Genomic DNA, 22,493 nt, shown 5'->3' on the forward strand with positions numbered 1-22,493 from the left:
TTATTATCCCTAGATAGTAATATAGCTTTTCTATTGCACCTGTTAATACTCATTCAAATGCACATCATCTCTTTGTACTGGCAGTACTGCAGAAGGTTCTGGTAATACATGAGGCAGTATTTTCTGTATACAGACACTGGTATAGTAAGTTCATATTCTTAAAGGATAGAGTTCCCTTGATAGGAAAAGGTAAAAAAAAAAAGTCCTCAGAGAAATCCTTTTTATTGTGGTGGATGAACCAAGAAGGATGCACAAGTTTCAGCAAGCAGCTTTCAAAAGAGTAAAAAACGAGCAGTGTGAAATTATATGGGGAATCGTGGAGGTTTTCAGCAAGTTTGTTATTTACAGATGGATAATTTTGTTTGCCAAATTAGTATATGTTTTCTGCCTATTCTGCAGGCAGAATTCACAGCCATGAGGGACCAATACATGCGAGGTGGAGAAGGCTTCATTATCTGCTACTCCATCACAGACCGCCAATCCTTCCAAGAAGCTGCTGAGTTCAAGGAGCTCATTTATCGTGTCCGGCACACCTATGACATCCCTGTGGTGCTGGTGGGAAACAAAATAGATCTTGAAGAGTTCAGACAGGTAAGTGACTTCTCCACTGTGTTTGGCTTGGTTTTCCTTGCCTGCCTCAGGGGTTTCCGTAGCATATGTTGTACAGTATCACTGAGAATTATTAATACAAGGTGAGGTTTAATCAAAGACCAGCAAACTAGGACTCATAATAAATTAAGGTGTTTGTTGTGCTTTTTATTCATGTGTTGTGGAACTTAAAGTAGCCTTGGTAAATCACAAACAAACCTTCTTTGTTTTTACTTGAAAAAGTTTTTCAATTTTTGTTGGAAGTTATATATATGTATTGAACACAGAAAAAGCTTCAGTCAGGACCTTTAGGGCAAAAATCCCCTATTTTCTTTGGAAGTTACCAATCATTAAAGATTTTCTTTTTTCCTAAGCATACTAGATTAATTAAAGGCTTATCAACCTCAAACTGAAAAGAACCCCCCCATAATTAGTTAAAATAAAGAAATATATATGAGATTATCTTTGCCTGAAGATGCAGTGACTATGTTATTAAAATGTTCAGGTAAGACGGGGACTTGAATTCACTTTGATTTGTATACAAGATTTAGCTACTATACCCCTAGAGCATCATATTTTTTTGACTACAAGGGCAATGACTGTGGGTCTCTCAATGCCTTTAATAATCTTTGCTCACCCTTTTCCTTTTTCTCCCTCTCTACTTCTCGCCTTGCTGTTTGTATTGATGTGTGTATGTGCAAGGGAGTGAGTTAGAGAGAGACCATGTTAGAATGGCTTGGTTGTGACCTGGTATTGAAAGGAAAATATCCTTAATCCTAAACAGAAGCTTTGAAAAGGAAGAAAAAAAAAAAGATATTTCACTATATGGAAATCTTAAGACACTCCACTCCTAATATACACTGTGATTGTTTTCAAATGCCTGACTCCTGTGCAGACATAAGTAACAGTTAAATAAAATGGTGGGTTTAGGTTCATTAATATCTGTCTGTGTTCACACAATTCTGTCTACTTTTTTCCGCTTATCCTGTCACTCTTCTTCCCATTTCTTTGTCTTCTTTCTTCTACCTGAAGGCAGAAAATCCAAGGCAGCGTCAAACCTGAAATTAGTCCTAAAGATCTGATTATGTACACTTAAAACTTCACATCTGTTTTCCAGATCATTGACTTCCTCCCTAAATTAGGCTATGACAAAACCCTAATGGAGACAATCCAGCTGCAGCTTAATGCACAGCTTGAGGCTTCAAACAGCAGTGCCTTGTGCTTATACACTAGACTGGGAGGGATGTAGATTCAGTTGTTCTGTCGAGAGAACAGGACACTGCACCTGACCCCACCAGGAATAGGATACGGCTGGTTATCTACAGTTACTCATAGATGAGATTTTCTGGAATGCTTTATTCACTGAGTGATACAAAGATACTCTTTCATTGATATTTGGCAGTACTTCTTTCTGACCTTACTTTTTGTTGAACTTTTATATTTTCATTATTGTCAGTGCATATAAAAGTATATATGCCTGATTTAAATGCTTTTACATGCTCCTTGATGATCATGTCTGATCTCATGAACAAGAAAATTTGTGTGCATGAATGTCTGGATTGGATTTGACCATTCAAGATTAAAGGGCATGGAGGGGGGAAGTTGGGAATGATATTAGAAATTATGACTGTGAGATGTGACAGGCACAATAAAAGCTGCTTTATGAGATCACCACTGAAGTTCATGACTGAATGTTTAAACAAGGAAATTCAAAATTGTTGTCCTACATTTTTTAAACCTTTCAATGAGCCAGGAATTAGGTCTTCAAAATGTTTTCCCCCATAAGCTCTCTAAAACCTACAGAGTTCAACAATGTTAGAAGGGCTTTCTCAAATACACTTCAATTCAGACTTTGACCCTTAAGTCAAAGACCAGTAAGATAAAGCAAAGCAGATCTGCTCATTTGAATAAAGCACTTGAATATGCCTATGTGTCCATAAGCTAGTGGTATGAACCAACACGAGCAGAGCTGTAGAAAAAAACAGTTTATTCTGAAGTCCACACCTTGGGAATTTATTTTTAACTTTGGACTTTCTATACTCGAGGTCTGTTGTGTCAATAATTAGCTGGTGCTGAGGTGAATAAGTTGTTCTCCTGGACTTAAAGTTCATCTGTTTTAGGTCATGTTCTCAGAGATTACAATTGGAAGCAAGTTGTGGTTAAGTGGAGGTGATGAGGAGGTACTGCTCAGAGTACCTTCCTGACCCTAACTAAAGCACCAGTGTGTGGCAGGACCCCTCTGTGCCCAGCTTCAAGCACATATTAAAGGACTGTGTCATCTCATTTTGTCAGAAGTGGGACATGAGGCTGTGCTGTGTGTTTGACAAACACTGAAATAAGTTATATGCATGCTCACTTGTTAGGTTAAGAAATATCTAAGTAACTCGCTGAACTGTGGGAAGGTAGATTTAAAGGGATCTTTTCAAGGTCATGCACTGTAGTTATGGCTTTTGGATGGACATTTAAGAGCATTTGGATGGACAAGAGTGACAGCTAACTAACTCTGGGGGGACAAACAGCAAAAAGCTGATGATGTAAGGCATTAACATATCAATGAACAAACAGTGAGGATTGTTCACAAACATACCAGATTCAAACTGAAAAATAGTAGATGTCAGAATACAATCAGCCAGACTGGAATTTGACCAGGGCACCAGGGCCAATATTGTGGCTTTGTTTAATGACATTTTTCTCCTATGGATTTCATTAAAACAACTGTAATGTTATTCATGTTATTTCAAAACATAACATTAAGTTCAATATTCCCAGGTATCATTTCCATTTAATGACAATTCTGCAACAATCAGACTGGCTGTAGTAGCTTGGCCAGACAAAGCTCTGTTTGAAATGTGATCCCCTACACAGTATAGTTAATGATGTATGTTGCTTGCCTAAAATGCATCAACAAGACCACAAGAACAAAACTAATCTACAATTAAAATTATGTCTTTGGAGAAACACTACTGAAAAACAAAACCAACCAGCTTATTATTTTTAGATAATATTCTTATTTTATGATGGCTTCAGTGAAGTGATAGTCTTTACATATGCCTGTGATTTTTAACATCTTAAGAAATGGGTTTGTCTGTAGTCCTTCTTAAAACAAATCATTACATTAATAATGCTTGTATGTCTTTTAATACCATCAGTTTTTCAGAAGCATGTAGGGCCAGCTGTTTGAAAGTACCACCAATACTTTCACTTCAGGTAAGCCTTGTCACTTTACTCTGGATGGACACTGGGTTCTTAATGAAATTTAAAACGTGTATGATAGATAAATATCTAATTAGGACTCATTCATCTTTAAAAAATACTTTAAAAACCTGATCCTATTTGACCTCATTTCATACTAATCCTAAAATTGAAGCTTTATATTAAAATATTTTGTAAGTAGGACCTGTGGCATTATTGAAGTATTATTTAAAAAAATATCCATAAGACTTTTCCTAAGGATCATTGTGATATATTTATTGCATTGAGCAATTCAGAGGGGAACTAACTACACAATCTCCTTTGAATAATGGACTGTGGGTCTAAGCTGTAAAACATGCTTCCTAGCAGCTTTTTTCAAAGTTTTAATGTGAATGTTAGAACCCCTTTGGGAAATTCTACCTGTGTAGAAAACCTCATAGCCTTCACTGAACAGTTTTTCCTCTATGGTTTTGTTTGACCTCACAGGAATAAGCTGTGGGCTCAATTGATGTCTATGGATAACATGCTGATGTCCATTCAGTCCGAGGTTAGGAGGGCAGCTCATGCTTCTTACTGACTGGCCTCTCTGGGAAGCCTGTCATCGAAGTTGTTAGCTTTTCCAGTACAGTTTTGGTCCTGAAAAGAATTATGTAGTTGTTTACCCTTCCACACAGGAGTTGTATTATTCACTTCAAGCAAAAATCTGAGAGGAGCAGCAGAAACTCTTTTGAAAGCATTTCCCTTTACAGCCTTCTCCTTCAGTAGGAAATACAAAATCAACATGAAATCTGTCTTTTCCATCCAGAGCTGTAGTGACAGGACAAAGGGAATGTCTTCAAACTGCAAGAAGGTAGGTTTAGATTAGATATTAGGAAGAAAATCTTTACTATGAAGGTGGGGAGGCCCTGGTATAGGTTGCTCAGAGAAGCTGTGATTACCCAATCCCTGGAATTGCCCAAGGCCAGGTTGGATGGAGCTTGAAGCAACTGAGATAGTGGAAGGTGTCCCTGCCCATGGCAAGGGGGTGGGACCAGGCAATCTTTAAGGTCCCTTCCAACCCAAATTGTTCTGTAATTCTATGATTCTATGATTTGACCTGGAAAATGTATTAGTTTAAGTGCAAATATATTACAGAGGCTTCATTAGATTTTTTCCTAAAGTTTTATTATACCATAAGATAATTTTCAAACCAGGATTAGAGTGGTTCAGTAAATTTTCATTATCAGAGCCAGTTGGTCACAGAATATTCTCACTTCAATGAGGTTTTACTCTGGAATTTGCTCAAGATGAGCTGACTGGTTATCAGACACTGTGAGCATCAACTTTTAGATTTCTCATTTTGACAGTTGCTCTATTTTCATGCTTCTCAAACCTTGAAGTATCTGTTGAGTCTGAGACAGCTAATGTTTGTTATTTTGTTTTTGTTTAGTTTTTTTTTAACTTGGTTTAGTTTGGTTTCTTTTGTATGAATAACTGCTCAGTATATACCAAACATTGTCAGTCTGTACCTTCTGGTAACTGGCTGAGACACTGAAAATACTTGAATGTGATACTATATTTTATTTTTGTATTTTTCAGTGCATGACTATGAAGCACTGTTTACTAGATGCTCTCTTACTCATATTATGAATCATGAAATTGCAGTATTCTGAATTTCTTACCTTGCCATCAGGCTGAATTTCTTTGCTTTTGGGATTAAAACTGCTTTGAAATGTGTAACTGTACTGTAACACCAGAAGTTTCATTTTCTCTCTTAAAGACATTTAGGTGGAATAGTCTGTACTTGTTTTCCACTATTCAGGCCAGTGGCCTACGCAAGGAATGAAAGGTTTCATTTTTTCTTCTGAACTTTTTTACTGCATTCTCTGCTGTTTATTGACAAAGAACAGTATACATTTGTGTTAATTATACACATTGCAAAGTGATTAAATTAAATGGCTTGGCCAGATTGCCTATAAAATCCATGCAGGAAACCAGGATTTATCACATATGATAGAAACATATCATAAAATGAGATATATCTGCCTGTGAAGATGTCTGTCTTGCTGCTGACAACAGAGGGAAGCCCAGACAACTACTTTTCTGGCCTTTTTACAGTGGTGCTTGGGTGAGCTGAAAACTAACAAAATTGTTTCTGACATCTTTTCAGCTTAGAACCTGAACTTACTGATTCATTCTGTTACTGCTGCTGCTAACTACAGACTAGAGTTCTGAACTGTGCACTCATCTTCAGTTTTTGAATGAATAAAATCTAATAAATTTTCATTCTTAAGTAGTGCTCACTTCTAAAAATAGTATGAGCTGTGATCTTAAAATATTTCAGATGTATTCAGGCCGACTTTCCCTAGATAATGGCTAGAAAAAGCACAGTGGGAATGGAAATTTATTGAAAAAAAATCCAGAGGAGAATATGGCACAGAAGAGCAAATTCTTCAAAACTATTTCATATCCAGAGAAGGAGAGCTGGGGAAGGGTCTGAATCACAGCCCTGATGAGGAACAGCTTAGTGAGCCAGGGGGAATCATCCCAGAGGAAAGGAGGGTCAGTGGGGACCTTCTCACTTTTTACAACTCCCTGATGGGAGGGTGGACCCCGCAGGGGCTTGGGCTTTTCTCCCAGGGAACAAGGGACAGGATGAGAAGAAATGGCCTCAAGCTGTGCCAGGAGAGGTTTAGGTTGGACATTAGGGAAAAATTCCTTCATGGAAAGGGTTATCCAGCCCTGTCACGGGCTGCTCAGGGCAGTGGTGGAATCATTATCCCTCGAGGGATTTTAAAGCCTTGTAGATGGGACACTTGGGGACACAGGCTAGTGGTGGCCTTGGAAGTGCTGCTTTAACAGTTGGACTTGATGATCTTAGAGGATTTTTCCAACCTTAATGATTCTAAGGTTCTGTTTATTTGCAATTTTTAATGAATTTTTAGATTAATTAATTCAACCATTTTGATATCATCTTGGCTGTTCATTTCCCATGGACAGTTCCATTTTGCTGGCATCAATATCTGATGAAAATAAATTACATTTGTAAGGAGTTGCCATCATTTATATCCGCTTGCCTACATATTGTCTTCCCACATGATATCACATCATAGTCTTTGTTTGCTCTTCAAATTCTGAACAATATAAACCACTTTTGCTGTTTTGATGGAGCTATGACAGTTGTCTGCATATTTGGAACTAAAACTACTGAAGTTGTCATTATGTTTTGTTATCTTAGAAATCTATCAGACCCTTGAATAATCACTTTCTTACATTATCAAAATGCATATCTGGATTCTGTCATGTTCCTCCGCACCTTTATTTTCTGTTTATTTTAATTGGCTTTGATTTTTCAGCATTTATTTCACAAAGTTCACTGTCCTATGAAGTCTTCCTCATATAGCTTAAAAAAAAATCTTTTTATTGTTTGCCCCCCACCAAAAAAAAAGTGTGTTTTCCTATGACAATGCAATTGTAGAAGCAAATTTGGGAGTTGCTGTCTTTCAGAAGGAAATTCCATTATTACCAACTTAGCTTCTCTAGTAAATGTTCATTTATACACAGTTTACCATCTTGTCATTACAATGTTTTTGTATTTTCACAATCTCCCCCAAACCACAGCTGCAATAAATGGAATCAGACACGCAGACAATTGTAGGGAAACTGTTGGCTCATTTCATTTATAATTGTGTTAACCTCCTGTGAACATCCAGTAAATCCTGTAATCCCTTCAGCTTGGAGCAGAAGACATTTGAAGGGGACTAAGATGCAGATAACAGGCTGCTCTGAAAGAGAAGAAACAACAGCAAAACAATAGCTGAACTGCAGATAATAACATCTTTATAGCACAAAACCTGTATATTCAGAGATAAAACCAAAGACAACTAATTTCTTGTAGCCAAAGGAAGACAATACAGGACATGTAGCCAGGGGTATACACTGGGGATGGTATTGCAAGGTCACTTCAGCACTAGGGATATTAAACAGCAGCATACTTTGTATTGTTTTAAAAGGCTCTTATCTCTACCTGCTTTATCTTCACCATCGACCTCAGAGATTTTTGTCCTCCTTGTGTACTGAATCCTGGCTTGGTGTGATCATGTGTGACTTCAGTGGGAGAACACCTCCAGGGAGAGGTGTGAAGGGACAGAGATGTGCTCTTGTCTCTTGTCTTCTTGATCTAGATTGCTCCTCATTGTGAACTTGGACTGAGATTTCCCTGTTCGGTCTGTAAATTGAGAGATTAACTCTGGCCAGGACTTTTCATTTGACAGTCATGACAGCAGGAGCTTTCTTCTTAATTAAAGTAAGTGAGAAATGTAAAACTTCCACACAAAACTGCTGCAGAGCAGCCTTGTGCTGGGCTTGTTTGCAAGCAAGTTCAGGATGCTGCTGCTTTCCTTAGAGTATCTCGTAGGGAAACCCCTTGGTTACACAGTGATCACATGAAGGAGTACAGCTTGCAAGGAAAAACACAGTGGTATAATTTTTTGGGTGACTAGTGCTTCGTTAGTAGCTTCTACAGGTGGATATCTGTTGTGGTTTAAACCCAGACAGCAACTAAGTACCATGTAGCCACTCACTCACTCTCCTCTGCTCCACAATGGAGAGGAAAGCTGAAAAACAAATAGAAGAGAGGGAGGAAGAAAGTCCAAGAGAAGCAAGTGATGTTCAACACCAATTGACAGATGTCCAGCACGTCCCCAAACAGAAATTATTTCCAGGAAACTTCCCCCCAGTTTGTATACTGGGCATGCCACTCTATGGTGTGGAGTATCATTTTGACCAGTTCCAGTCAGCTCTCCTGGCCATGCTTTCCCCTGACTTCTTGTGCACCTGGTCACTGTCAGAGCATGGTACACTGAAAAGTCCTTGATTAGAGTGAGCACTGCTGAATGACAACCAAAACTTCACTGTGTTATCAACATTCTTTTTCGTACTAGATCCAAACCACAGCACTGTAACAGCTCTTAAAAAGAAAATTATCCTACCTTAAACCAGGACAAAAGCAAAACTTGGAGGTAGCTAATTATCCCTGAAGGACTTTCATAGTTCATTTTTCGCTGGCATGGAAAGGTGTAAAGAAGGAGTTGTGTGTGACTCATTCCAGTTGCTGCCCTGATCCAGTTTCAAGAGACTGATTGCAACTTCCATTTTATTAATTTTGAGTTTATTTGCAGAAATCCTCTTTGCCTTCTCTGTGAATCTTGTTCTTGCACACTGTGTACAAGCCAGACATCAACCTGCTCGTAATGCAGAGAGGGAAGAGTCATGAACATACCACATCAGGCAGTGCTAATTGGGGCACAGTCCTGCCTCTCCACCATCCATGCCCGAAGTAAAATGACCTTCCATCTCTCCAGATTTATTCTGTCATTTTCTTCACAGGTGCACATACATGTGAAAGAGGATGGCATGCAATGGGAAGGTATCTTTTTATGTACATGTTGCTATTTTTGCATCTCAAGATCAAGATTTCAGCCTAACTCTTATATATTATTTACTACAGTTCCAGTTCAGGAAACTATTTAAGCACACGGTTAATTAGAGTGGAACTAATACATACTCTTCATGTTAATCTGCACTTGAGTGAAGATTCTGTCCTGAAAGTGAGACAGTAATGAGTAACTCTGTAAAAACAAAAGTACCTTAGCAAAGTAGCAGATTAATATAGGCAGCCACATTTACTGAGTGTAAATGTGAATACATTTACAAAAATGTGAATTCCTGATATCAAGGGTAGTTTCCTATGGCTTTTTGTAGTACTGGTTCAAATTACTTGAAAGTAGAAATTTTGCCAGAATTTAATTACAGCTCATTATGGTGTCACTCATAATAAGAGTGTGAACTAGCATTTAAAGAAAAGAAGATAAATCAGTTTAATCATCTTTGCTTTTTGAGGATTTGCTTATATTCTTGTCTTAATGACTCTTTTTTTTCCAAATGAATTAGGAAGTTAGAGAGTTTTGTTTTTAACCAGATCTAACAACTTGCCTAAGAATAGCAGCAGGTTATCTTCACACACTGTGGTGTTGTTTAAGCTGCATATGACAATCAAAGAAGAAAAAAAAAAGAGGCCTGAAAGCACTTACGCCCCAAAAAACAGTCTAAAAAAGTAAATGAATGGGAAAATATATCTGTAATTTAATAATATCCATTCTGGAACTTCCAATATCGCATCCATAGTGTCCAAATTTTATGGTATAAAATCTGTGTAAAATGGTAGCTTCTAAATCTCTGAGTAAATTGTTTGATATAGCATAGTTAATTCAAGAAGAACCAGGAAATTACCTGTTATAAAATGATATTAAAACACATTATGACACTTGAAGTTCAAGATATTAAATGTCTACAAAATATCAAAATTAGAGTTTCAGTGTTAGTCATTTGCATTATTAATCAGACAGTTGTACTCATCAACCCCCAAGCAGTCTGGGAGTTAGGGTTTGGTGTGTTGTTCATTTGAAATTAATATTTATTTTAGTTGATACAGTTTAGTATCTTCATCCACCTTCTCCGGATGGGTGTTATTTCTAAAAGAGTAAAAGGATGATCTTCCCTTCTGCCATTGCTGCATTTATTTCCTCTGTTACTCAGGAAATGTTCTTTCTCTCTATGTCATTTTTACCACCTACTGCAATTCAAAAAGGTTATTAAGGAGAAAAATAATATGTCTTGTCAAATTTTTTAAGTCACACGGTAGAAGGACTGACACAAATATGCAGGGTTTTGTGCGTACTTGTGCCTGTCTCCATGTCTTAACACCGTAATCTAACACCAGCATTGTGCTCAGTGTAGGATATTCATCAGCACCACAGGCCACCCTTTGGGTATTCCTGTCATATATGGTTAGTCATCAAAATTCTGAATTTGCTTTACATCTTCTCTGAGGTGGTGGTGAAGGCAGAGTCTTTACATCTAATGATGGTTTTCATTAGCCAAACCACGGGATAATTCTGTATCTTCTCTTTTTATTTTTAAAAAAGTGAAACTTGCCCTTGTTTCCTAGGCTCCATTCATTTCTGCAGCTCATAATTTCTTGGATTTTCAGATCTGAGGAAGCATGATATAGATATGTTTTGTTTGGTTTTTTTTCCCTGCTCCGAAATCTGAGAGATATTACCCCAGATGTGGTTAGTCTGAGCCCACTTAAACTGCAGAACGAGCCTAGTGACCTTCCTATCATCGTGTCAAACCTTCCTAATGACTAATTGAAACCACACACCAGCTACTACCACTGAGTCCTAGTCTGTTTTCCGCTGAAGTCAAACACAAGGATTATACTGGGTGCAGGTGATCAGGCTGAGAAGTATGTTCAGATTCTCAGAATTACCTGGGCGTTTTCACTTAATTCTGAAAAAATGCAGGAATGTGGGCTTCGTGTGTCATTCCCCTGATTTCTTTTGCTTTCTTTTCTAAGATATTGTATGAAGAAAATTGTGGGGATTTTCTCTATTTAAATATAAAGAGGGTGTTTTTTTTCTTAATAGTTTTTATTAATGTGTTATTTGTTGTAGGTTGGGAAGGGATTGTAGGTGGCTGCATGTTTGGTATACTCAAAGGAGAAGGTTGGAAGAAAGAGTACAGATGATCTATACTTTTCTTGGAGTAAAATATGCCTTGAACACTTATGAGACCTGGTGGCCTCTGACTTGATTTGGGATATGAACCTGTGTAGCTCACTTCCCAGTGCGACTCACTGAAGAAGTGTTCCTTATGGAGAAGTTGCATCCCCTTTTAATCCCATTTTCTTTCCCATCTGAAGTGAATGAGGTGATTTTACTGATGATTGCCTGTAACTACAAGATAACTGGTGATTCCAGTTAACCTTTTCAAGATTATAATGCTCTCAAAACCAAATGGGAGTGTTGCACTTGAGAATAGCTTGATTTGATTGTGAGGATCTGCAATGTGGAGAATCCCTGACATCTGTTAGGGAAAAAAAAAAAGAAAAAAGAGGAATAATAGAGTGGTAGAATTAAAGAGATCATAGATGGGTCAGTAACACTTTGTGAGCAGTGAGACCAAAGCCTGAAACTCCTTTGAGAAACATCAGACAGTTCTTCAGTCATGATGATGTTTATAAAGACTTCATACTTGAATCCCCGACTAATTGTTATATAAGAATTTTAAAGAATTTAATATTAATATACTTCCGTGTTTTGAAACAAACGGTACTTCACTGCTACATCTGATGTCTTTGCTCCTGCTAGGGTTTTGTAATTCATTTGATAAACATCTATGAGGAGAAAGAAGTGACACGTAGGGAGGACTTATAGGTCACAGTTCATTAATTACTGTTTTTCCTTGATTAAAGCATATGCCTCAGTCCTTTGTGTTTTATTGGGAAGGAACTAGTCTCAGACAATTGTATGTAAGGATAATTCCTAGATGAAAATTGTCCATCAAAATCAGTAAATTTCTGGGGAAGCATTTTGTTGTATTCAATGCTGTTTTGTTCTTCCATCTTCATGGAACCTGGACCATGAAGCCATGGCTGGATGGGACAATGGTAAAAGCGCCCTTGTGCACTCTTCTGAAAATATTTCTTGGCATTCTTATTAACAGGAGTTAATAAGAATTTTTCTCTGTGCCAAAATATGCCTATCTGAGGTGCAATTAGTTTTTTAGAACTAATTTTTCAGTAGATCTCCCACTGTTTGTACCATTGTTCTGTTAACATAAAGAGTGCTACCTTCTCTACTACTGTCAACCTAACCCCTTTTATTTCATTTAAATTTAGCACAGACACACATGCAAAATACTGATTTTGCTAATTTTGGAACCATAGCACATAAAAATAGTTTCATATTTGTCCCAATTGCCTGACATTTTCAATATGGAATGTCCGTAAAAGAGAAATTACTTTTTGTGGAGCACAGGTAAAAAGGCCATAAGGGAAACAGGAGATAATTAATGAAAAAAAAATCATAAAAAACAATGGAATAGTTCCAGCGGGAATTTTTTTCCATTCTCCCTGTGAACTAAATTTAAAGGCTTATTGTTATGCCAAAATTACACACTAGTGGAGACTTCTTCTTCCTTTTTATAACCAGCAAATTCCTTAACTGTGTGATTAAAAAACCTGCTGTTCTTTGGGAGTGTGTGTCAATAAAGCAAGATAGGATTGGATAGTCCATTTCCCCTCAGAAAGTGAAAACAGAAAGTAGTAGAAAAGTTTCATAGTATTGAAATCTCTGGCAGAAAATAATTCTGTGGAAAAGAAAGGTGATATTAAGACAGAAAATTAACACACTGCAGTAAAGAAAAAGACCTCTCATGTTACATGAAATTAAGTAATGAGCTGTTACTTAGAAACCCCTTAATGCTGTTATCCATTAAAATGTATTAAGCCTTCTTCTTCTTCAATGTATTGGTTTATTTGTCTAGACAGTGATTGAAAACAGACAGGTAATTTAGGATATCTCAATTTTTCTCTATTGATGGAAATATCAACAGTGCTTATATTGAATAATTTTTCCTCCTGTTTGTGTTTTCCATTGAAATTCTAACATCTGAGAAAAGTCAGTAATGTTCTGCCTTTACCTACCTCCATATCTGTGGCTTTATCTTGATGATTAATGTACCTAAATTATAGAATTTTGGGGTATTTGTATTCTGAACAATCATGGTAAAGATGGAGAATGTTGAGGTGATTTTGAATGATAGACATGTGGGTACCTAAAGCTGAAAAATGGGTTATGACATTAAGTTTAGTTATTATTTACATCAGGATAGGAGTGATTGGTACAAAAGATCTGCAGTCAGAACATAAGCTTCCCAAAATTTAGAATTAGGACCTAAGGTTTGAGAGCTTCTTTAGTAGGCTGTCTAAATTCAATACCTGGGCAGCTTATAAAAATGCTAGAAATAAGAGGTTTTAGAACTAACTTATAATATGTGTGGTATCAAATCACCAGGAACAGATGGTATTCACCCAAGAGTTCTAAAAGAGTTCGAGTATAAAACTGCTGAACTATTAACTATGCTTAAAATGGAATCAGCACTGGGGAAATGGAAGATGGCAAGTTCAGAGCAGTTCAGGGAGCTACAGACCAGTAAATCTGGGTTTTGCTGAGCAAATTCGTAGCTAGTATAAGAACAGAAATAACTAGAATACAAATAAATATGTTTCTACAGGAAAAAGTCATCTAGGTTTCCAGAGACATTACTGATGCCTAGCAAATCTTTCAGTTTCTTTGATTAAGTCAACAGACATACAAGGAACAGCATTCTGATTACAATCTTCTTAAATTTACAAAGAGTTTTATGTGAATAACGAAAACAAAATTGAAGGAAGATGCATCACATGTTAATAAGTATCAAAAGAGAGAAGAAACAAAGGCAAATCATCAAAAATGAAGAGAAATTATCCTTGTAACTCCAGGTAGATATAGAAATTCCTCTTTGAAATAGATCCATCAGTAACTGGACAATAAAGTGAGAAACTTTCAATGGTATTCAACTATTTTGGGTAGTAAAAATGACAGTTGACCTTGATGAGGTTTAAGATTAATTCTTAATATATTTCAAGCCTGGATGTTGCCATACAGGCTTTAAATATATTAAGATGAAATTCAATGCTGAAAATTGAAAAGTATCAAAGGGACAGACATGACAATAAATACATGGCAAAGTTCTGTAAACAAGCTATCACCACTGAAAAAAAGTCACATGAGAATTACTGTTGGCTGATTTCTGTCAGCTCAATGCTCTGTAGGAGCCAAAGGTGGCAAACTGGAATGCTAGGAGAGAAATAAAGACAGAGCAGAAAAAGACAAATGATGCATGTCATTAAGCATTCCCTAAATCCCATGACAAGTGGTGGTATCCTCCATTCTTCTCAAATGTGATAGAGAAGAATTTCAAAATGTAAAAGTAGGCAGACAAAGATAATCAAGGGTACTAAAGAGCTTCCAAATGTTGAAATTTTAGTTAGGGAACTGGGAGAATTTTTTTATGGTGAAAAAAAGTAATGGAAAACATGAATAAATAAAGATTATCCATTGTTTCTAAAAATACAAAAATGAGGGAGAATTAACTGATCAGATTATACGGTAAAAAGTGAAAATGCTCTCCTACACACTGCATAAATAAACTATGGGACTAATTACTGTAGGAATTACAAATGTAAAGGGTTTGTTATTTTTTTGATTAAAAAAGTAATTCAACCAGGTATGCACAGAGTTTGAAAGAAAGGAGCCTTAGATAACCCCAAAGCTGTGAGGTTACAGCAGAAGCATTTTCTGTTTCAACTACTTTCATGTCCTGTCCCTAATCAAGTTGCTGCTGATGATGATACCGTGGGGGGACAATACAGAACTGTGGGCTGATTTATTCAGTGTCACTGCTGTTTGTTATAACATGTGTGTGGTGGGGGGAAAACAGTTTTCCCCCTGCAGTTATAAAACCCCAGGGGGTGGTGACCCTGGAAGTTTGGAAGTTTTATCCAATGAGCTCTTCTGCAAAATATAAACACACCATAAGCAAACAGAAGAGAAGGTTAGTTGTAGTTTGGTAGAAGAAGTGACCGTGTTGTAGGAGCCATGAGGAGAGACAGCAGCAGCCCCACTGGGGGGCTGGGCCCCCCCAGTCCCCGGGTGGGGGCTGTGGGGACTTGGAACAGTGTAATGCTGGGCTAGGTACCTGTGGTTCAAAGCTAAAGAAGTCTTCTCCACCGTGAGTGTGTAGAGACAGAGCAGCAGTAGAAGCAGCGTCCAGAAACGGTGTCAGGGAGCCAGAAAAGATAAGAAGCGGCAGAGGCATTACAGCCAAGTAGGAGAGACACAGAGATGTCTAATGAGGAGAGAGAGAGAGAGCAGGACTAAACTCTACACAGAGTTTTGGGGGTAAGAACTGAACCAGACCCCCCAAAACCCCTTTGAGACCCCTCTTAAGTTGGGGTGGTGGACTCCTACTGGATGGAAGTCCTAAAATGCAACATGCAGCATCGGAGAGAGAGGAGCTAAAAAGCTCCAAGAGAATGCGGAGGGGGGTGACCTTGGCTCCCCTGCTGCTTGAGGCAGAGCACAGGAGCTCTGCCAAGGGGTTTAAATCCCCTGAAGATAAGGACTGCCACGGAGACCCCGGAGCTTCGTGATATGACGTAGTGAAGTGACCCTTGTCCTGGTGAACACAGCCTACGGAAGAAGACCCTCACTTGAAAGACGAGTGGCCGAGGGGGCTTGGATTTCCCCCTCGTGTGTGCTGGTAGAAGTCCAGCTATCAGCTGCTGCATGTGAAGAAGATAGATGACTGCTGCCTTAGAGAAACTGCTGCTCTGAGACTGGAAAGGATCTTTCCTTCTTCCCTCCTGGACTTTTATTTGGAGGGGAGAAGAGATCTGGTCCATTGTAAACTCTGATTTGTCATGGTAGAGATAGTTGAGATTGTGTGTATAATGTATTGCAATATTTATTTGTACAGTCATTGTAATATATTCCCTTTCCCCACTTTAAGTCTCGTGTGATTGTCTGGAAAAACAGATCTTATACTAGGTTGAATGTGGGAGAGGGTTTGAAGATAGAGGATTAAATTTTTGAAGCTCTCAAACCATGACAATGTGTTTATAAAATGAACCACAACAACTAATTTTGATAGGGTAAACGCATAGAAGTCTCATGAAAACATTCATTTACATAAATATTTACATTCCCATGCACTCATATATTATACATTAATGTTTACAGTAGTATTAACATAATGTTAATATAATCACTGTAGTTATGATCATATGATTATTATATAATCATTGATATAGGATAATTACTGCTAATGATGGTTGGTATTTGGTTTCCACTGGGACTCTTTGTTTTCTTCGCTTCTTTTTATCAGGTACTTTATTTTCCAAGCAAATGTTAGATTGAAGCAGATGTTCAGTCTGCACTGTAAAGCAGTCCAGAACAATGGTCCCAAGAGTCCTTTCTTTTCTAAATTTTGTAAATCTTTTAATACTCTTTTATTTTATCTTTAGTTGCAGGGAGATTCTAAACAGTGGTCACATTTACTAGAATAATTTCTGGAAAGTAAATAATAAAAATCATTAGATAGTGACACAAATTTCACTCAAACTAGTGGTTTCCAGAAATCTTTCCTACACGTGTGGTGGTGGTCTCTAATTTAATGTACATGATAAATATGTATCTAAGACGAGACTCAGGAATGGTGTTGGAGAAAACCCAGGAACCCTGATTTCTACTCATCAGATCAAACACCAGATAATGTTGTCTCCCTCACGCATGATTATATGCATTGTATCATTTCACAGCAGAAAATAGCAAGTAGTAAAGGGTGGAGAGATTCACTGATGCTAGCTCCAAAGCCTAAGGCTGACATTGCCTTTCAAAACAATTTTGGCTATGAGTACTTACAAACAGATGTCAGGCTGGGGAAAAACTGATCAGCAGTGCCACTAATTTGATGTCCTCAACGCTTCACTAGCTGGATGATTTCCCATCCTGGACTACTGGCCCATTAAACCTGTCTTTTATTGCATAGTCATAAAGCCGAATGACAGAAAATAAATAATTAAGACTAGTCAAATGGAAGGCAAAGGATTTGCCTGACCCCATTTGTCTAAGATAGTAAGGGACAAATTGGAATCCAAGGGCTAGTATAGGGGAACATAAAAGTGTTTGTTTTCTGTAACACAGAGTTGAGATCTTTATAGCAATGTAGGAGAAATTATAGGTGCATAGACAGAGCTATTATCCCAGTTGTCAGACATACTAGGAATAAAAAATCAAGCATGTTTCCTATGCTCTCTGAATTACATTCACCTTTCTCCCAGGAAGAGGATCTTTATCAGTGGCAAGGACAGTGGGACTGAGTGCCCCCTCAGGAAGATTGCTGATGACAATCTGGAGGGAAGGGATGGGCCATCCAGAAGGACCTGGACAGGCTTGAGAGGTGACACTGTGTGAACCTCATGAAGTTCAACAAGGCCGAGTGCCAGGTCCTGCAGCTGGATCAGGGCAACCCCAATCACAGGTACAGGTTGAGTGGAGAGTGGATTGAAAATAGCTCTGGGAAGAAGGACTTGGGGGTGTTGGTGGATGAGAAGTTCCACATGACCCATCAATGTGCATTTGTAGCCCAGAAATTCCCCATGTCCTGGACTACACCCAAAGCAGTGTGGGTAGCAGGTCAAGGGAGGGGATTCTGCCCTTCTGCTCTGGTCAGACCCCATCTGAAGAGTCTCATCCAGCTCTGGGTTCTCCAACATCAGAAGGATGAGAATCTGCTAGAGCCAGTCCAGAGGAGGCCACAGAGATGCCTTGAGAGTTGGAGAACCTCTGCTCTGGAGACAGGCTGGGAGAGCTGTGGCTGTTCACCTGGGGAGGAGAAGGGTCCAGAGAGGATTTACAGACCCTTCCAGAGCCTAAAGGGACTCCAAGAGTGTTGGAGAGGGACTTTGGACAAGGGCCTGGAGTGACAGGACAAGGTAGAATGCCTTCAAACTGAAGGAGGGGAGGTTCAGATTAGGTATTAGGAAGAAATTCTTGACTGTGAAGGCAGTGAGGCCCTGGCACAGGTTGTCCAGAGAAACTGTGGCTGCCCCATCCCTAAAAGTGTCCAAGGCCAGGCTGGATGGAGCTCAGAGAAACCTGGTCTAGTGGAAGGTGTTCCTGGCCATGGCAGGGGCTTGGAATGAGATGAGCTTTGTGGTCCCTGATTTCATCAAGTCAGAAGTTATTCAACTTATTTGCTACAACACTCTTGCTCCTTCATCAGGAGGTATAATGAATAAAATCAGTAGAACTGAATGTTCATTATGCACAGTAGATGTGGGCTGTACATAATTTCCCAATTAAAAGACACAAATATTTTATTGACTTTGAGCTGCCCTTTTGACTGCAGAGACATATTAGAGATGGTTAGCAATCGCCACTTCATTCTCATTTTCCAAAACTGCAAACACTACCACTGCTTTCAATCGTTCAGATGGAGTTTACAGTCATTATCTTGATGTAAAAAGCTGCATCTTTAAAAGCAAACTACTTTTACTGTATAGATAGTAATATTTCAGGCAAATTTTCAGATGCTTTTTCCACTCTGACTGCCTTCCTTTTTAATGCATTTTGTTTTCCTAATATTTGCCATCCTGTAAATTTGTTATCAGAAAAACCCCATATATATATTAGAGCATTCATTGGGTTTTTGAAATCTGGTGTAAATTACTGAAGTTCCTAGTCATACTAAATAATTTCAGGTATTCACAGGTTGTACTATCATGTATTATAATGTACTAGAATGTACTATATCTCATTATTCTTTGCTTTACAGTCTTGAAGAAAAGGCTGGAAGTCTGGATCAAGATTAATGACTTGGGCCTAAAAAATCAGTCTAATCTAATACCTTTGAATTTTAATGGCTTTTGAGTTTAATACAGCTGTTACCTGAGTCCTGTTTTACTCAGACATGTGGGTAGTGTGGCTTTTACCATGACTGATCCACAGGTTTTTCTTTTGTGGCCTCCATGATAATCAATTTTATTAAGAATCAGCAAATATCTGTGAGTGTTTCACTGAAAAAGATACGCTTAAACAGCCTTCAGCAACAATAGACCATTAATGTGGAAGCTTATAAACCTCGTCTGCAATTTCTATTAACACTTTCTAGTTCTTCCTTTCATTTCTTCTATTAATTCTTAATTCTTGAGCTTTCCCTTGTGTTTGCTTCACAGAAGCATCATTAACAGGCAAAGGCTGGTAAAAAAAAAAAAGATCAGATTACTTCTTTTTAATAGGAAAGAAGATTAATTTGTTGTGCTGAAGACAAAATAACATTTTAATGATGATTAGGGATGTATAAAGGGTTTTCAATAAGAAAGATTAATGCAGTTTTGATAACCATTATAGCAAAATATTGAGGGCAAACTGCAAATACACTGGCATCACTGATTTTATGAACCCATTTTATTTCAATTCCTGCTGTCATACAGTAAAGTATATTTGAATGTTGGAGAAGCATTTATAAATATAATTTTCTAAGCAAAATAGATTGGTTAGGAACATGCAGTGAAAAATATCTGAACAATTATGTAAATTGTTGTGATTCCTGGAAATCACAATCTAACTAGGCATTTAAGTTTTATTGTGATATTTTTATTATTATTACTTCACCTTTAATAGAGGCTATTTTGTGTGTGGATGAACCAGAAGATTATGTTGTAGCTAGCAAGAATGTTAACATAATTTTTGGTACACTGCGTTAATAAAACAAGTGTAATGAGCCATAGTGGTGTGCAATATCAGGTCAATGTGAGAATTAAGCTGCCGGTAATTATAATACTAAGATTGGTTGTATTCTAATTATCCTATGGCTAATAGTACAGAGACGATTGGCTTCAACCAAAATTATCTGGGCTGGAGTTTCTTTAGTATAGATGAATATTAGCTGTTGCATTGTCATTGAAACAATATTGTCATTTGTTTTTCAGTTAAAAAACATGTCCCTCAAAAAATCCCAGTTAGGATTTGATTCTAAATTGAAATGCAAAATGTTGCTAGATTGTGAGAAACAATGACACTAACTCCCTGCATTTATTCTGGATTTTATGGTGTAAGTAATGTTAAGCAAATTTGTATTACATGTATCTCATAATGCAGGAACATGACTGTAAAAATTATCTTTACAAACCAGTAATTACCAGAGAGAAGCAGTGGATGGATATAATTATATTCTGAGCACAAATTGGACACTAGTCTTGAGTGAAAACTTAGTTAATGCACAAGCTGGTTTGAATTCAAGCTTATTTTTAGCTGTGGGCTCTAGAAAAATTTCCAACCATACTGAAATTTGGTGGGAGGAGAGTTGGAGTTTGTTACGTTAGCACATCAACACCAACACAAAAGGTATCCTCATTGGGTAGGACTCCCTTCATCTGCCTAACCTAAGAAAGCTACGATTTAGTTGTCTAAATTTGATCTTGTCACCATCCCCTTCCTGTTCAAGAGCAAAAAATGTTCTGTGCAACCACAAAGTCATCTGTCCTCTTTAAGAATCATTCCTTGCTCTGTGGCAAATGCCTATCTGTAGTGACCGTTTCCTTTTGGTGATTATAAAACATCTATGACTGGTTCAGTCTTAGGGGCTTTTAGACACCACATAGTACGTCTGTCTGTAAGGAATACTGAATGTCTGAGGAGGTAGAAAGGTCAACCAACTGCTTCAACGCTGATATATACTAAAGTCTTGAGTACAGAAGATTCAAATAAGTTAGAACTAGGTCTCCTTCATGAGGCTCTTCAGATAAGAACATCTGGATTGCATCAAGCTGTAGCTGCTCTTCACTGGATATTCAGATATAGAGAAATGGGTCAGCAAATTCTCGTTCTGGTTTATGATTTTGGGAACAGGACAAACATAGTCAGTGCAGAGGAAATGAAATAGCAGAAGCCCAGAATGGGTAAGGTTGGAAGGGACCACAGTGGATCATCTGGCCCAACCTCCAAGCTCAAGCAGGGTCATCCCAGAGCACATGGTACAGGATTGCATCCAGGTGGTTCTGGAATATCAGCAGTGAGGGAAACTCCAAGCCATGTCTGGGCAATCTACCACCTGCACAGGAAAGGAGTTCTTCCTTATGTTTAAGTGGAACTTCCTGGGCATCAGTTCCTGCCTGTTGTCTCTTGTCCTATTACTCGGCTCCCCTGAGCAGAGCCTGGTCCATCCTCTGACACGTCCCTGCAGACACCGACATACTGATGGAGTCCCCTTTTGATGTCTCTTCCCAAGGCTGAACAGGTCCAACTCCCTCAGCCTTTCCTCATAAGAGATGATCCAGTCCCCCAGTTATCCTCACTATCCTCCACTGGACCCCCTCCAGGTGCTCTGTGTCCTTGTGCTGAGAAACCCAGAACAGGACACAGCACTTCAGGAAAGGCCTCCTCAGCGCAGAATAAAGTGGGTGGATCACCTCTTGTGACCTACTGGCAATGCTTTTCTAAATAAAATAGAATTCAAAACAAGTCTACCCTGGGACATATCGGAGGGACTGATATTTGATAATAATGTATGTACTGCAAATTACACAGGTTTAATAAAAAAAACCAGTTTGGTTAGGTGAAAATCTGCATAAAGAAAGTGGTTCCTAAAGGAAGAATTCCGCAGAGGTCCCTGCCCCATCCCCAAGAGCAACTGACAGAACCTGTCTTTCTAGTTTAATTATTGCTTCACCTCTGTATGTAAAATTATTTTACATAGAACTTTCACAACAAATAACATTCCCAAACAGTTTTAATCAACAGCAGAATTTTCAGCAAATTTATCCCTCTTTCTCATTGTGCTTGATCGGCGAGCACGTTTTTCCTTGCATGAATCTCTTCATTATTCAAAATCTCCATAAAGATAAGAATGCAGTTTATTTTAGAGATTGTTCATCAATTTGCTCCAAGACTATTACAAAGAACACTGGCTCATCCTATTTGCAATTCATGCCTCTCAATGGATTGCATCACTCACAGTTTCTGGTTCTGCTTCTTGTTGTTTCCCCATTTAGAGACCCATAAGCAGAAGCCTAAGCAGTAGCAGACATGCATGTCCTCACTTCTGGGATCTTGGGAGATACTGTCCTGCTAGGCTCCTCTCTCATTTTGAGAAGCCTCACAGTGGAGATTAAGAGTCAATTTCCCTCATTTTCTAAGCTGATGAGAATCCAGGTAATAAGTTTTCTACAAGCAAGGAAAGTATTCACCCATGAACAAATTCTTGTTATTGCAGTAAATGAAAGA

At 38.2% G+C, this 22,493-nt stretch overlaps 1 protein-coding gene across 4 annotated transcripts in view; it reads left to right on the forward strand.

Moving 5' to 3' along the window:
• RIT2 (Ras like without CAAX 2) overlaps nt 1–22,493 on the forward strand; it is a 173,098-nt gene that overhangs the window by 83,410 nt on the left and 67,195 nt on the right. For all 4 annotated transcript variants that reach the window (XM_051803752.1, XM_051803754.1, XM_051803755.1 and 1 more), the window contains exon 4: nt 400–591. In XM_051803752.1, coding sequence (XP_051659712.1) covers nt 400–591 — 192 coding nt within the window. The remainder of the gene's footprint in view (nt 1–399; nt 592–22,493) is intronic.

This window comes from Manacus candei, unplaced genomic scaffold (assembly GCF_025592945.1).
Source record: "Manacus candei isolate 608988 ecotype Guabito, Panama unplaced genomic scaffold, ASM2559294v1 h1tg000059l, whole genome shotgun sequence".
Classification (NCBI taxonomy): Eukaryota; Metazoa; Chordata; class Aves; order Passeriformes; family Pipridae; genus Manacus; species Manacus candei.